General features: G+C 50.4%; 2 protein-coding genes across 8 annotated transcripts in view; one reads left to right on the top strand and one right to left on the bottom strand.

Annotated features, from left to right (window-relative positions):
* The window catches only part of RABL2B (RAB, member of RAS oncogene family like 2B), a 69,618-nt gene extending 65,152 nt beyond the window's left edge, over positions 1 to 4,466 (bottom strand). Inside the window, exons 1-4 of one of the 3 annotated variants that reach the window (XM_075918369.2) lie at positions 4,329 to 4,466; positions 2,917 to 3,068; positions 2,616 to 2,645; positions 1,622 to 1,701 (exon numbers count right to left, since the gene is read on the bottom strand). In XM_075918369.2, coding sequence (XP_075774484.1) covers positions 1,622 to 1,701; positions 2,616 to 2,645; positions 2,917 to 3,032 — 226 coding nt within the window. In that variant the 5' untranslated portion in view covers positions 3,033 to 3,068; positions 4,329 to 4,466. The other 2 variants (XM_075918368.2, XM_075918370.2) reach the window with 2 other exon arrangements.
* NME6 (NME/NM23 nucleoside diphosphate kinase 6) lies at positions 4,376 to 14,252 on the top strand. Of its 5 annotated transcripts, none has more exons than XM_075918367.2 (5): positions 4,376 to 4,507; positions 5,290 to 5,392; positions 6,475 to 6,514; positions 7,126 to 7,286; positions 7,392 to 10,026. In XM_075918367.2, the coding sequence occupies exons 1-5, from the start codon at positions 4,418 to 4,420 to the stop codon at positions 7,556 to 7,558; spliced, it is 561 nt and encodes a 186-aa protein (XP_075774482.1). In that variant the 5' UTR covers positions 4,376 to 4,417; the 3' UTR covers positions 7,559 to 10,026. The 5 variants fall into 5 exon arrangements, with proteins under 5 accessions (XP_075774482.1, XP_075774480.1, XP_075774479.1 ...); XM_075918365.2 differs by having other exon boundaries at positions 5,290 to 5,443; XM_075918364.2 differs by lacking the exon at positions 7,392 to 10,026 and adding an exon at positions 11,574 to 14,252 and having other exon boundaries at positions 4,418 to 4,609; positions 5,290 to 5,443.
* The last annotated feature ends 326 nt before the right edge of the window (positions 14,253 to 14,578 follow it).

Genomic DNA, 14,578 nt, shown 5'->3' with positions numbered 1-14,578 from the left:
AAATTAGACTATCCGACATAGTCTATGAAGCAGGGATTTAAATAATCACCGCTTCATTAAAATAAAAATGGCAGCTGCGCTATGCCGGCTCAGCTGATCATTGGCACAGCGTGGCAGTCAAGACGCAGATCGGTCGACAGGGAATGTCTTTGTCGACTGCCCCCTTATGCCTCGTGAAACGAGGTTTTACAGGAGCGGTCAACAAAGGCATTCCCTGTCAACCGAGCCGCCTCTTGACTGCCGCGCTGTGCCGATAATCAGCTGAGATGGCACAGCGTAGTGGACATTTTTATTTTAATGAAGTGGGGGATATTTAAATCCCCGCTTCATTGCCTATGTCGGGTAGTCTAATTTACATGCCTCTGTTGGCAGAGGTATGTAGTCTAGACATACCTCTTGCGTCAGAGAAATTAGAAAGAGGACTGAAGAGCTGTTAGCCACACTGCCATGACAGAGTAAAATAAGACAGAACACTTATTCCCAGGTTCCCACACAGCTCCTGCCCCAGCGTCCCCTCCCCCCCGAGAGGTGTTGGTGGGTGGTGCCCCCTGGCCACAGTCCCCCCCCCCCCCCCGAGAGGTGTTAGTTGGTGGTGCCCACCGGCCTCGAGAGGCATTGGTTGGTGGTGCCCCCGGCCTCCGTCCCCCACCCCCGAGAGGCGTTGGTTGGTGGTGCCCCCCGGCCCCAGTGGTGAAGCACATTAGTAATGTCTTCCATGACTGATGACAACACCACCATCTTGTCACCCAATGTTACTTACCTCTGCCTCGCTCCTCTCACATCCAAATCTCACTACTTTTTCCTCCACCACATATTGGAAATACAGCTCTTCTTTTTGATTCTACAAGCTAGAGCACCTATCTAGGATTCACTCACCTCCCATTCTCCCTGCTGCAGACTTATTCTCTGTGGCTTCCATGCCCCTGCAGGCCATCCAAAATGCAGCCCATAATATTAACTTCTCTACCTGTCAAACTGACCTCATCACCCTTTTCTGGCCCTCTACTGGCTCCTTCTTTGCCACTACATTACATTTAAATTCCTAGGTCTTGTCTCCAAAGTCCTATGTCATTGCACATCTGCCTACTTCACAGTACTTCTCTCTTAACATGCCTCCCTGCCCACTTCACCAATGGTACAAGCTTCAATGATTCCTTCATTCCTTTTTTCCACTTCTGTCTCTGGGCCTTTTTCATGCTGCCTCCAGGCACAAAATGATACTGATCTATGTTCACAAAGTTCTCATTCAAATCCTTCCTAGACTCATTTCTTCTGTAGTGCTCCCCAACTAGGAGTTCAGAGCAATAACAAAGATCATTCCCTCTTATCAGTTTCTCAGTGTGACCTGCAAGCTCCTCAAGGCAGGCATTGTCTTTTTGTCCTATACAGTCCAAGCACACTGTCAGCACAAATGTTTCTTCAAAAATGGTCAACATTGACCCAGATACCTTGAACACTGCCATTACTCTTATAAAGGTTCAGTTTACACCCAGCTGAGGTGAATAGGGATCTGTAGAATCAACAAAGATCCGTTAGCGATGCCAGAGAAAGGATTTACCATGGCTGTACCCAGAACACACAAGGAGTAAGGATATGTACTCATCCTCTAGGAGGTGCTTACCCACAAGGATATTCTTCCCATCCACATTGGTTGTGTATTTGTAGAGTGTCAAGGCAAATGTAGAGAGCTGCTGTGGTTGGCTGTGCACAGGTTAAGGAACTGAAAAGTGAGTGTTTATCCTCTGCCCCAGGAGTCTTATCCAGACACCAATCTCATGTTCAATACTATAACTGTGAGCAGGACTAGCTTGTGGGAGGGTAGGGCAAGCACTCAGCAGCTGGGGCAACAAGCTGCTCTTCTGCAATGTGTAGCACAGCCAAGCCATTCACTTGTTTGCCTCAGAATTTCAATCCCAAACTAAAGGCTAGTCTACACTAGAACCACTACAGTGGTTCATCTGTACCAAGACAGCTGCATGGGTATAGTGCTGCTAGTGCCAATATAAGAAAGCTCTCCCATTGGCAAAATTACTCCGCCTCCCTGAGCAGCGGTAGCTATGTTGGCAAGACAGCATCTCCCACTGAAATAGCACTGCCCAAACAGGTGAGTGTAACTTACATTTTTCAGAGGGGTGGGAATGCTGAGTCCAGCAGAGTTTGTTCACGATGGCCAACCTAGGCCGCTGCAATCGGGCTGCTTCACAGCAGCCTTCCGTATCCCCTCTCCTCTCCCCCTCCCACTGCCTCTGAGAGGCAACGGGGTGAGGGTGGGGCAGGTGGCACCACGGAGCTGGTGTTGGGGGAAAACGGCTTTTAAGCCAACTCGCACCAGCATTGGCTCCTGTTCCCCCCACTCCTCGCCCTTTGCTGGCGAACAGGGGGGTATGCAGTTGATACTCCAGTTGACTACTTGCTAACATCCCTAGTCTAGGTCAGGCAGAGAAAGCCTTGAAACAGAACTCTGATGAGGATGGGATGAAAGCACCTGATGGGAAGAACCTGGTTAAACAAAAAGGCCTCAGATAAGTTCCCTTTCCTGTATTCTCCCCCACTCCCGCTGTTGGACCTAGGACAAAAATAAACAGTGGGAAGGACAGAAAGAGCTCAAAGGATACAATCCATCCAGGAGGAATCTTTCCATTAACCTGCAAGCATAGAAATGACATGAGCTTTCGTTGGTACAACCCACTTTTTCAGATGACACGAAAGCTCATGATACCATGTACGTGTTTTGTTAGTCTTTAAGGTGTTGCTAGACTATTAGTTGTTTTTTAAGTTCTCCCTGATACAGTCAGGAATCCCATTGCTATTCACACTCAGCCTTTCTCTTGGTTGCAGACATAACTAACATATCACTATCACTATGTAGGTAACAACAATAATTAGAGTGGCTGGCAATAAGGGCCGGTTACTCACTTCGATTTCCCCACAGCACTGTCCCCCAGGCAAATAATCTTCACATTTTCATCTGCATCATATTTCTCCTGGTCCAGCTCCTCACAGGAATCGCCCCATGTTGCTTCTCTAGCCATGCTGCTTCCACCCTAGCTGCACAGAAGCTACCTCTCCTAGGATCAAGAGTAAGATTTGACTTATCTGAACCTCCCAAAGAGTTAGGATAAGCTCCCGGGGACAGCTCCACACCCCTCAGGCCCACCCGGGGACAGCCCCACACCCATCAGCGCCCCGCCTCCCCCCCCCGGGGACAGCCCCACACCCGTCACGGCCCCTCCCGGGACAGCCCCACACCCATCAGCGCCCCGCCCCCCCCGGGGACAGCCCCACACCCGTCACGGCCCCTCCCGGGACAGCCCCACACCCATCAGCGCCCCGCCCCCCCCGGGGACAGCCCCACACCCGTCATGGCCCCTCCCGGGACAGCCCCACACCCGTCATGGCCCCCCCCCGGGACAGCCCCACACCCGTCACCGCCCCACAACCATCAGCGCCCCCCCCGGGACAGCCCCACACCCGTCACCGCCCCACACCCATCAGCGCCCCCCCCCGGGACAGCCCCACACCCGTCACAGCCCCACACTCGTCAGCCCCCCCCCCCCCCCCGGGACAGCCCCACACCCGTCAGCCCCCCCCCCCGGGGACAGCCCCACACCCGTCACCCCCCCCCCCCGGGGACAGCCCCACACCCGTCACCGCCCCCCGCCCCCGGGACAGCCCCACACCCGTCACCGCCCCCCCCCCCCCCCGGGGACAGCCCCACACCCGTCACGCCCCCCCCCCCCGGGGACAGCCCCACACCCGTCACCGCCCCCCCCCGGGACAGCCCCATACCCGTCACCGCCCCCCCCGGGACAGCCCCACACCCGTCACCGCCCCCCCCCCCGGGACAGCCCCACACCCGTCACGCCCCCCCCACCCCCCCGCCCCCCCCCCGGGACAGCCCCACACCCGTCACCGCCCCCCCCCGGGACAGCCCCACACCCGTCACGCCCCCCCCCCCCCGGGACAGCCCCACACCCGTCACCGCCCCCCCCCCCAGCCCCCACCCGTCCCCCCCCCCCCGGGACAGCCCCACACCCGTCACCGCCCCCCCCTCCCCCCCCCCCCGGGACAGCCCCACGCCCGTCACCGCCCCCCCCCCCCGGGACAGCCCCCTTCCCACCGAGCCACCCCGTCTCCACAGAGTCCCCGCGCGACTCCCACTGACCAGCCGGGCCGCGTCCCGCTGCTACGCGACGCGACGGGGCGAGGCCCCGGGCTGCCCTCGCTAGATGCCGGAAGGACCCCGGGTCCTGGGCTGTCCTGGGAGCGCCTGAGACCCCTGCCCCTGAGCGAGACCCTTGACCCCGCCAGCAGTGGGAGCCGCCCACCTCAGCGCCTGTCGCCATGGCGACGCTCCCGTCTGCCCCTCCCGCGGGCGGCCCGTAGCTTCCCCGCGCAGGCGCGGTGCGGCGGAGCGATGGGCGCGGTGTTGCGCGCGGCGCGGCCGCTGCAGCTCACGCTGGCCGTGGTGAAGCCCGACGCCGTGGCCCACCCGCTGGTGCTCGCGGTGAGGGGGCCGGGCCTTGGGCACGAGCGCGGGGCGCGCCGCAGGCATCCCGCCCCGCCCCGGCTCCCGCCCCGGGGCCGGCTTGGCCCCCCAGAGGCGTCGGTGGGTGGGGCCTCCCCCGGTGTCAGGCCCCCCCCAGAGGCGTTGGTGGGTGGTGCCCCCCCCAGAGGCGTTGGTGGGTGGTGCCCCCCCGGCCTCACCCCCCCCCCAGAGGCGTTGGTGGGTGGTGCCCCCCGGCCTCAGCCTCCCGCCCCCCCCCCCCCAGAGTCATTAATTGGTGCTCCACCTCCCAGCCTCAGTCTGTTTCCCCCACCAGCACATTTGGGATCACTGGAGACTTCTCTATTTGAGCAGAGCTCCTGGGCCCATTAATGCTTGTTCTGCTGCTGCCCTGGATCCTGCTCAGAGCTGAGTCTGGAAGCTATGCTGTTCTTTGGAAAGACGTGAGCAGGATTTTCTCTGAGTCTGCAGAGCCTGGCAAGATAGCGAGGCAAGGACTGCCCTGTTCTCGCTGGAGATGCCAGGGACCCAACCCCGGAATTCAGGGCCACTTGGCCGTGGAGTACATGGGCTTGTGATTTATTCAGGTTGTATTGTACCCATTTCCAGGAACTATCCTCTACCTGCACCCTGTGCTCAACCTTGCTGTCCCTTGCTTTGTCCACACCTTCCTCCCATCAATCTGGATCCTCCTGCTTTCCTCCCTCTCCCCGATTCCTTGACAGAAGTCTTTGCTTTGCCATGTTTGATGTTTGTGTCTCACTCTTGCCTTGCCTTTCCAGGCTGTGCACGAGACCATCCTGAACAACAAATTCCTCATTGTGCGGAACAAGGAGCTGGTGTGGAGAAGAGAAGACAGCCAGCGCTTTTACCAGGAGCACTCTGGTAGTGATCTCAGAGAGCTTGCCACTGACTCTTGCAGCGCCTTTTATCAGGGTGAATCCTGGAGTGGGAGGTCATCTTAGTTCATGCAGGAAATGTTGAAGTGGGCAGTGGGGAGCACAGGGAAGAGTACAAGTTAGCCTTTCTCAGGAGGGGCATCACAGAAGGGCAAGGAGTTGAGAAATGGTTGAAGAGAAAGAGTTGGAAAGACTGTGTGGAGAGAGATTCGAAGACAGGTATTGTGTAGTTCAGCAAAGACATACATGAAAGGGGGTTTGACAGAGGGATAGAAAACTGATTTCTTGTGAAAAGCGCTCAGATCATATGCTGGTAGATGCTAGTATAAACCCTAGGACAGATAGATAGGGAATTAATCAGGGAGTCATACCACAGCAACTGGCTAGTCAAACTGAAAGGCACCATACCTCAGAATTGTCATAGGAAATACTTATGCAAGACACGATCTGTAGAGCTCTCAGCCATGAGCCATTACTGAGGCTAAGAGTTCAGTAGAAGTCAAAACACATTTAGACATTTGTGTGCATAGTGCTTTGCTACAGACTTTTTGTATGACTTTAGACTAGTTGCTTAGTACCTTGATTCCCCATCTGAGACTCGAAACCATAGCACTTTCCTACGTATTTTGTGTTTAGAGGATAAATACAATACATTAAAAATTGTGAGGTGCTCTGCTCCTGAAGAAACAGGGACAGATTGCATCATTTCTATCCAGCCATGGTACTAACAAACAAATGTCTTCCCATCCTGCTACATAGAGGAGCTAGCCATTGACCCACAAGGCTGGGGGGGTGCTCCCACAAGGTTGCTTTATCCCACAATTGTCTAATGGAGGGTTCTGCCCCTGCTGTCAAAGTAGCTGGTATCAGTCCCAGTTGGAGATAGGATGCTTTGCTAGATAAGCTCTGAACTGGCAAAGCCTGTTCCTATTGTAAGAGCAGTCCAGGAAAGGTCTGTTGGGTAACAGGAAGGCAGTAGGGCAGGGTCAAACGAGTGTCAGGATGAAGGGGTGAGGGGCATCTATGCCCCCTTTGTGTGAAACGTTCATTCTTTCACTCTCGTTGCAGGACGATTTTTCTATCAGAGGCTGGTGGAGTTCATGGCCAGGTACCTCCCTTCTATTCCCCCAATTAATCCCTGCCCAGCAGTGAATCCCAGCCATGGATGCTAGCAGCTGTTCAGGCTGTCAGGAGTGAGCAGGGGGTGACTCCCAGTGTCACATACATGCCATTGTCCCCTCATGCTGGTGCTTATTCTAGCAATCCTAATGTTCTTGACTCCTCCACCCTCTGCCTTGGGAAGGGGAGAATGAGAATGGGACAGAGCAATGGGCAAGTTTGTTCCTAAAATCATGAGTTAAATGGCCCGGGGAGGCAATATTCATGGTACAATTAATAATGATCAAGCCTCTGGGCTTGAATTTTGGGATTCCAGAGATCCTCAATGCTGCCCTAATAGTGTAGCATTTGGGGGAGTGTGATCAGTGCTGATAGAAATGCCATTCTTTCCAGGCTACCTTATGTCAGATCCCTGTGCTGGAATCAGGGAGTTGTAATACTCTGGAATAAGACCCCATCATCTCTGGCAACCTGCTCTGTGTCCCAGAGCAGTGCTATATGGCAGCCACATTCTCCTGCTGTGTCTGTGAAGATGGAAAGCACACGAGGTGCTCTTATCCTGCTATAATCACTTCTCTTGTCCTGCCTGTGTTTCCCCAGTGGCCCTATGCGAGCTTATATTCTAGCCCATGAAGATGCTGTTGCACTTTGGAGATCTCTCATGGGACCCACCAAGGTATACCAAGCCCGAAATACAGCTCCAGACTCCATCCGAGGAGCTTATGGCCTCACTGACACGAGGAACACCACTCATGGCTCAGGTAAGAAAACCAGAGCAGTCACTGCGGTGGAGTCCAATTGAAGCAACATGCCACCACCTCAAGGCCCGCTCTCTCTCTCTCTCTCTCCCCCCCGCCCCCCAACAGACTCCGCAGCATCGGCCAGTAGAGAAATTGCGTTCTTCTTCCCAGAGTTCAGTGAGAGTCATTGGTACCAGCAGGATGAGCCATGTCTGCGCTGTGGCCTGGCACGCTACGATGCAGAGGAGTGTGTTCACAGCATACTCAAGGCTGGCATGACAGAGTCATCCTAGAGAAGAGAAGGAAACTTACCCCTGACTGACTCCGTTGGAGATGAGGAGGACGTTGCCTTGCACTCAGGAAGTGCTGCTAGCAGTACTAGCTGGCTTGTCCCTGGAACAAGGACAGGGAACCATGTAATGACCATTACAGTGGACAAATACCAGATGCAATACGCTTTACATCACACTCTGGGAGATTGTCTCACTTTACCTCTGGCTGCACATGTAGTGCCTAGATAGCATGGTGCTACAGACAAACCTTAAATACCAGCAGGAATCCACAGAACCCCAGCATGGCAAAGGAACCTAGTCTGAAATTCACCAGCATTGAGCGTGCTCCCATACATACTGGTGTAGAAGGTACAGGAGGCACAGGGCTGTGTGCAGCAGTGAAGGCACAGATTTCAGTGCTGAGGATGTGTGGATTATCTCTGAGATGCAAAACCCATCCCTCTGCCTTGCCCAAATGCATGCTGGCTATTCATTACCTGTGACAATCTTGCATGCTTATCTAGCGCTTCCATCTGCAAAGCGCTTCTCCAAAACAGCAATAGTGTGCTGCAGTAATAAAGCTTTCTGTGCTGAGGCATCTCCACTGGCTGAGCTCTTTAAAGACAAAGTGGATCAGCTGTCATGTCTGAGCCAGTTCTCAGAAACCTCTTTGTCACATGGGAGACAGAGCTTCACCTTGAGGGTGCTGGTTTCAGCCTGGGTCCAGCTTGTGGGAATGCAAGGAATCAGGATAGGAGTCCATGGGAGGGCTCACTAACCTCCAGAGCTGTACTTAGTTTCAGTGCCAGTATCTTTGAATCTAGCACCTCACCAGCTGCCTGCCTCAGGTACCAGGTGTTCTGTATTTCAGCCCTCTACCTAAGTTGCCTTGACACCACCTAGACTATCATGAACATGTCCAAACAAAAATTAATAGTTTTTCCCTCTTGGGCTACTAAAATCTCTTCCCTACTTACAGACCCTATCTCAGGGCTTTCCTGTCAGGAGCCGATACTGTTCCTGTAGAATACTCCTTCCAGTCTGTCTTTGTAACCTAACCATGGGCTACTCTCAGCCAGAGGCTTTTTTCCTCTGGTGTTTCTCCCCCAGATGAGCTTCCTCATTCTGTTATGTCTTCGCTCTGCATCCCCTGACTGGAAATCAGCTAGCTACCCACTTCCCTGGGTGCAAAGCATGACACATTGGGTGCATTCGCTAGGCTTGTGTGTGATGGCTGTTAAGCTCCATCGCAGAGCCCTTTACTCTCTAGTGGATGGTGACTCTAACCCAGCCCCATGTCAAGGGACTGACTAGAATGGAAAACCTCTCAAAAAGAAACTCAAGGAGCTTGACTCCTTTGACTTAATTAAACAAAAGCTGATGAGAGAGGTGATTGCTTTTTACAAATACATCAGAGGGATATGTGTGAGAGAAGGAGTTATTTAAGTTAAGCACCAGTGTCCCAAGAACAAATGGATATAAACTAGGCTTCAACAAGGTTAGCTTGAAATTTGGTGATGTTTTCTAACCATCAGAAGTTTGCTGTCTGGGTCTGCTAGCAGCAAATATCTCCAACAGCTGGTGATGGGACATTAGATGGGGATGGCTGTGAGATTCTTACCAGTAATACTTTCCTAGGTGTCTGGGTGGTGAGTTCTACATCCATGCTCAGTGTCTGATTGCCATGTTTGGAATCGGAAAGGAATTTTCCCAGGACAGATTAGAAGAGACCGATCTGGGGTGGTTTTGTGTGTGCACCTGTGCATGCATCTTCCTCTGCAGCACAGGGAATTGGCTACTTTAGTCTAATTGGCCAGATTTAATCTAGCATAAATGATGGGCTCTCTTCTGTAACTGGAGATCTTTAAACTGTGAAATAAGTGAGCTTGAGTCTGAAGAAGTGGGTTTTGCCCATGAAAGCTCATGATACGATATATAGTTCTGTTAGTGTCTTAACACAGGACTGTTTGTTATTTTTAAAGTTACAGACTAACATGACCAGGGCTCACCAAGCGGCGGCGAGCCCCACTCGCCAGCCATACAGAACTGCACGCTGCGCATGTGCAGCCTGTGCTGCTAAAATCTACTTGCCATGGGCAAGTAGGTTACATTAAAAGTCTCAGATGGGGTAGTCATGTTCAGGGCTCGACATTTAAACTGTGATGTGAGGACTTCAGTAATTCAGCCAGAGGTTAGGGGTCTATTACAGCCATCAGTGAGTGAGGTTCTGTAGCCTCTGCTGTGGGGGAGGTCAAACCAGAGGATCACAATGGTCCTGTTCTTAACATCTGTGAGTCTAACTGATATAGTTTGATTGCCTCATTCTGCAGCTCACTATAGCAAAACAAGAAACACAGTGCCTACTTGTTTATATGCCTGTTTACAGTGTGAAGGAAAAAAAGCTGTGTGGTCATGGGGAACTTTAATTTGAATGATGTGCTGGAGTTCTCTTGTCAGTATTAAAATATTCATGGAATTTTTATACATTATAGATGACAATTTCTTAACTCAAAAAGTGCTGCAGCCAACATTGAGGAAATTCTTTATTAGATCTTCTAACTACAGCTAAAGAGGAATTGATCACAGAACTAAAAATTAACAGTTGCTCAGGTACAAGTGATCATGATAACCACATTTCTAATTTGCAAGCAGAATAAAGTGTAGACCAGTAATTAATTATTTACATGCACGCCTTCCCACATAAACACACAAACCTGTGGAGCGTCCACGCCTCAACTGCGCTTTTGCACAAGTAAATCAACAGTAAAAGGGCAGAAGAGAGGGCTTTTGCTAGTGTAGATAAATCTTTTTTTATGAGGCATAACTCCTTTTTGCGCTACAGCTATTGTGCAAAAAGGCAAGTGTGGATGCTCCAGAGGGGAAAAAGCACATGTACTGTGATGGCCATTCACAGAATGGACAATCGGAGCTTTCTTGCACAAGAACGTCCATACGGTGTGGATGCTCTCTTGCGCAAAAGCACATCACTTTTGTGATGTGCTTTGAAGTGTGGACATGCTCTTGCACCAGAAGTTTTTGTGCAAAAACTCTTGCGCAAAAGACTTCTTGCACAAGAAGCATGTAGTGTAGACATAGCCACACAGTGCATTAGTAGGGCTAATTTCACAAAGCTGAAAACAAATTAGGAAGAATTTAATCAGAAAAATGTGATGGGTAGTTGGGACTAATTTAAAAACACTTTACCAGATGCCCTAAAACCTATGGCTGTGTCTAGACTGGAATGATTTTGCACAAAAGCGCTTGCTTTTGCGCAAAATCTTGCCGCCTGTCTTCACTGGCCGCGAGTATTTGCGCAAGAATACTGACTTTGTAATGTAAAAAATCAGTGGTTCTTGCGCAAATACTCTTACACTCCCGCTCAGGCCAGTGTAGTGTAGAATGGCCAGTGTAGACAGCAACGTTAATTTCTTGCGCAAGAAAGTGTCTACGCTGCCACGGATGCTTTTGTGCAAAGGCACATGCCAGTATAGACGCTCTCTTGCGCAAATACTTTTAACGGAAAAACTTTTCCATTAAAAGTATTTGCGCAAAATCATGCCAGTCTAGACGCAGCCTGTGATTCACAATCAAGAAAGAGAAGCCATGCTAATTGAAAAAGCATCCTGGTTCAGAAGGGTAGTGAAGGCAGCTGTAAAAAATAAATACCACAAAGAAAGGGACAATTGATAGTAATTAATATAAATCAGATGTTAGAAATTGTAGAAAATTGATGCAGAAAGCTAAGGGATGCAAGAAAACATCTGTGACCAGCAGAGTTAAAGAACAGTGAGAAGGAATTTTTAAAATATATTAGGAACAAATAGAATTCTGCCAGCGGAGTTGATCTATTACTAAATGGAAATGGTAGACTTATCAATAATCAGAAAAAGCAAAAGTTTCCAATAAATAAATCTGTTCTGTATTTGAGGAAAAGATGATGCAGTTTCATATTGTGAAAATGCTTTTTTCCATTCCATTAGTATTGCTGGAGGATGTTAAAAGAACGTACTATAGTTAGATACTTTTCATTCAACAGATGCAGATAAATGGCATCCAAGAATTTTAGAAAGATGGCTGAGAAGCTGGACTGTTAATGTTGATTTTCATTCAATCTTGAAGCCGTGGGGAAGTTTTGGAATGCACCAGTTTTAAAAAAGGATAAACAGAATGACCAGGTAATTATAGGCCTGTCAGCCTGATATCGATTCCTGGCAAGATAATGGAGTGGCTGATACGGGACTTTATTAATAAGGAACTAAAGAAGGGGAATGTGATTAATGCAAATCAACATGAACGACAAGCAAGGTCTTGGAAGACAGGAGAAGTGCTAACATAGTTTCCAACCCTGTCCACCCCGTTCAGTCCACTGCACCTTTTGGGGTTGACTATTTGCTTTTTGGTTACTGGCAGAGGGTAGTCCCGTACCGCACTCACTTTGTCCACTAAGGGATTCAGTCGCCTGCCTCCCACGCTATATCCCAGGTAGGATACTTCCCAGCATCCAAACCTGCATTTCTTCAGGTTCGCTGTCGAGCCCGCTTTCACCAGGGTCTCGAGTATAGCATGTATGTGCTGCAAGTGCTGGTCCCATGTCGTGCTGAAGATGTCATTAATATAAGCGACAGTGTACAGCTGGTGTTCACGCAATACCTGGTCCATTAGTCTCTGGAACGTTGCGGCTGCGCCATGAAGTCCGAATGGCATAGTTATAAATTAATACAGTCCAAATGGGGTCACGAAGGCTGTTTTTTCTCTTGCCTCGGGGCTTAACGGGATTTGCCAATACCCCTTGTAAGATCGATTGTGGAGAAGTGCTGAGCCTCTCAGATTCACTCTAGGAGTTAATCTACCTGGGGCATGGGGTAGGCATCAAATCGGAAGATGGCATTCACTCCTCGAAAATCTATACAAAACCGTGGTTTTTTATCTGCCTTTGGTACTAACACTATTGGGCTCCACCAGTCACTGTGTGACTCCTCCACCCCCCCACCCCCCATTGTAACATCATTTGCAGCTCCCGTCTCACGGATTCCCACAATTTCTTGGGCAAGGGCCTGAGGGTGCTACGGCCCCTCCTCCCCGGTTCCGTGTGTATTTCATGAATTGCGAGGGTGGTCTTACGCGGGCAGCTGGTCAATATGTGGGAGAATGCCTGCAGCAACTGCCCCACCTCCTTTCTCTGACCGGGTGTCAGCTCCCTTTCTATGTGGGGCTCCTCTTCCGGTTCACACCACGGGCCCAAGTCCAACTCAGGGGGGCGGGGGGGCTGAGGGTCCATGAAGAGAGGTTCTTGAGGTTTCTATCTCTTTAACAGGTTTACGTGGTATATCTGGGTGTCCTTCCTCTTTCTGTACAGTCGTATCTCATAGTCCACCTTCCCGAGCCTCCTCAGGACTTCAAAGGGGCCTTACCATTTTGCCAGCAGTTTCGAGTCCCGGCCTGGTAGTAACAATAAGACCCGGTCCCCCGGTTCAAACTTCCTCAAGCGGGCCCCTTGGTTATATGGTGCTTCTTCTTGTCCCTGGGCCTTTTCTAAATTATTCTTAGCTAATTCTCTGAGTGATTGTAACTTTTCCCGGAGGTGCAGCACGTACTGGACTGTTCCCTGGGCACTTGATAGCTGCTCTTCCCAGTGCTCTTTCACTAAGTCTAATATCCCTTGCGGTTGCCGCCCATAAAATAACTCAAATGAGGAGTATCCCGAGGAGGCCTGTGGTACCTCCCGGATGGTGAACAGCAGGGCTGGCACCATTTGTCCCAGTCCTGGGGTTCATCCTGCACAAATCGTCTTAACCTCATTTTTAGTGTCTTAGTGAACCGTTCCACTAAACCGTCGGTCTGAGGATGATACACGGATGTGCGTAGTTTTAATTCACAACATCCGACACAGTTCTGTCATCACGTGGGAGGTTACATTAGTGCCTTGGTCAGTCAATATCTCCCGGGGGAGCCCCACTCTCGCAAAAATTTTCACCAGCTCCCCTGCAATTGTGGGGGCCATTGTGGTCCATAAAGGGACCGCCTCGGGGTACCGTGTTGCATAATCTATCACTACCAGTATAAATTGGTGCCCCCGGCCTGTGTTGTACCAATAAAAGCAAGCAGGATCTTATGAGGGGGATAAGGTAAAAAGCCACATTTATTGTAAAGATAATAAAAAAATAAAGAAAAGATAGAAGCAAACAACATTGTTTAACTACTTAACCCTTATACATATAAACATTCATTCATCCATCCATTCATTCAGGTTCTGTGTATTGTTATAGTTACCAGCCTGGAAGTTGCTTGTGACAGAATACTGGCCAGGTACTCTGTACACAAGTGATGGTAGTGGGGAGCGAAGTCCTGATCAGATGCGCATCTGAAGCTCCTGGTAGGCTGGCAGCAGAACCTTGGACTCTGATTCCATAGTTTTTTAGTCCAGTTCTTATAGGAATTTCTTCCCATGCCAGTCTATGGAAATTGCTGCATCATGCTGATGTCTCCAGGGTGGCTGCCAGGTGCTCGTCAGTGATCTCATCGGGTGGACCTCCAGTACTTGGGTTTTCTCCACTTGACACCTTTTGGTTGCACTGGCACCTGACGCCTTCTTCAGCCCTTTGTTGCTGTATTCTCAGGCTGGCACCTCTCAGAACCATTCATTCATCGTCCAAGCACTCTCTCATACATTCATACAGTATTTTGTATAATAATAAAAGTTGTAGTTACAAAAGTTTCTGGGTGGTATTGCTTAAAACATTCTCTGAGTGCTGAGTAAAGTTACAATGTTTTAAAGAGAACAGGCGTCAATTATGTAACAATGCCCTTAGTCAATTACAGGGCTTGGCTCCCATAGCAGAGTTAGTGGCTTGACAACGCATTGTTACAATGTATCTCTGCAATGTCAATTTCAAGCAGCCCCTTGCACAAGCTTGAGCATGCCCTGGAGCACGGGGGGGGGGGGGGGGGGGGGGCTGTTTCTGGCTACATAGGATTATATTCTTAAAAGTTCTAAGTTACATGACCTAATACATTATATTCTAAAGGGGCAATAATAATAAT

The sequence above is a fragment of the Pelodiscus sinensis genome, chromosome 1 (assembly GCF_052426305.1).
Source record: "Pelodiscus sinensis isolate ZL-2025 chromosome 1, ASM5242630v1, whole genome shotgun sequence".
NCBI classification, from domain to species: domain Eukaryota; kingdom Metazoa; phylum Chordata; order Testudines; family Trionychidae; genus Pelodiscus; species Pelodiscus sinensis.
Note: the sequence above shows the minus strand (reverse complement) of the source record. Positions and strands in the feature narration are given on the sequence as shown.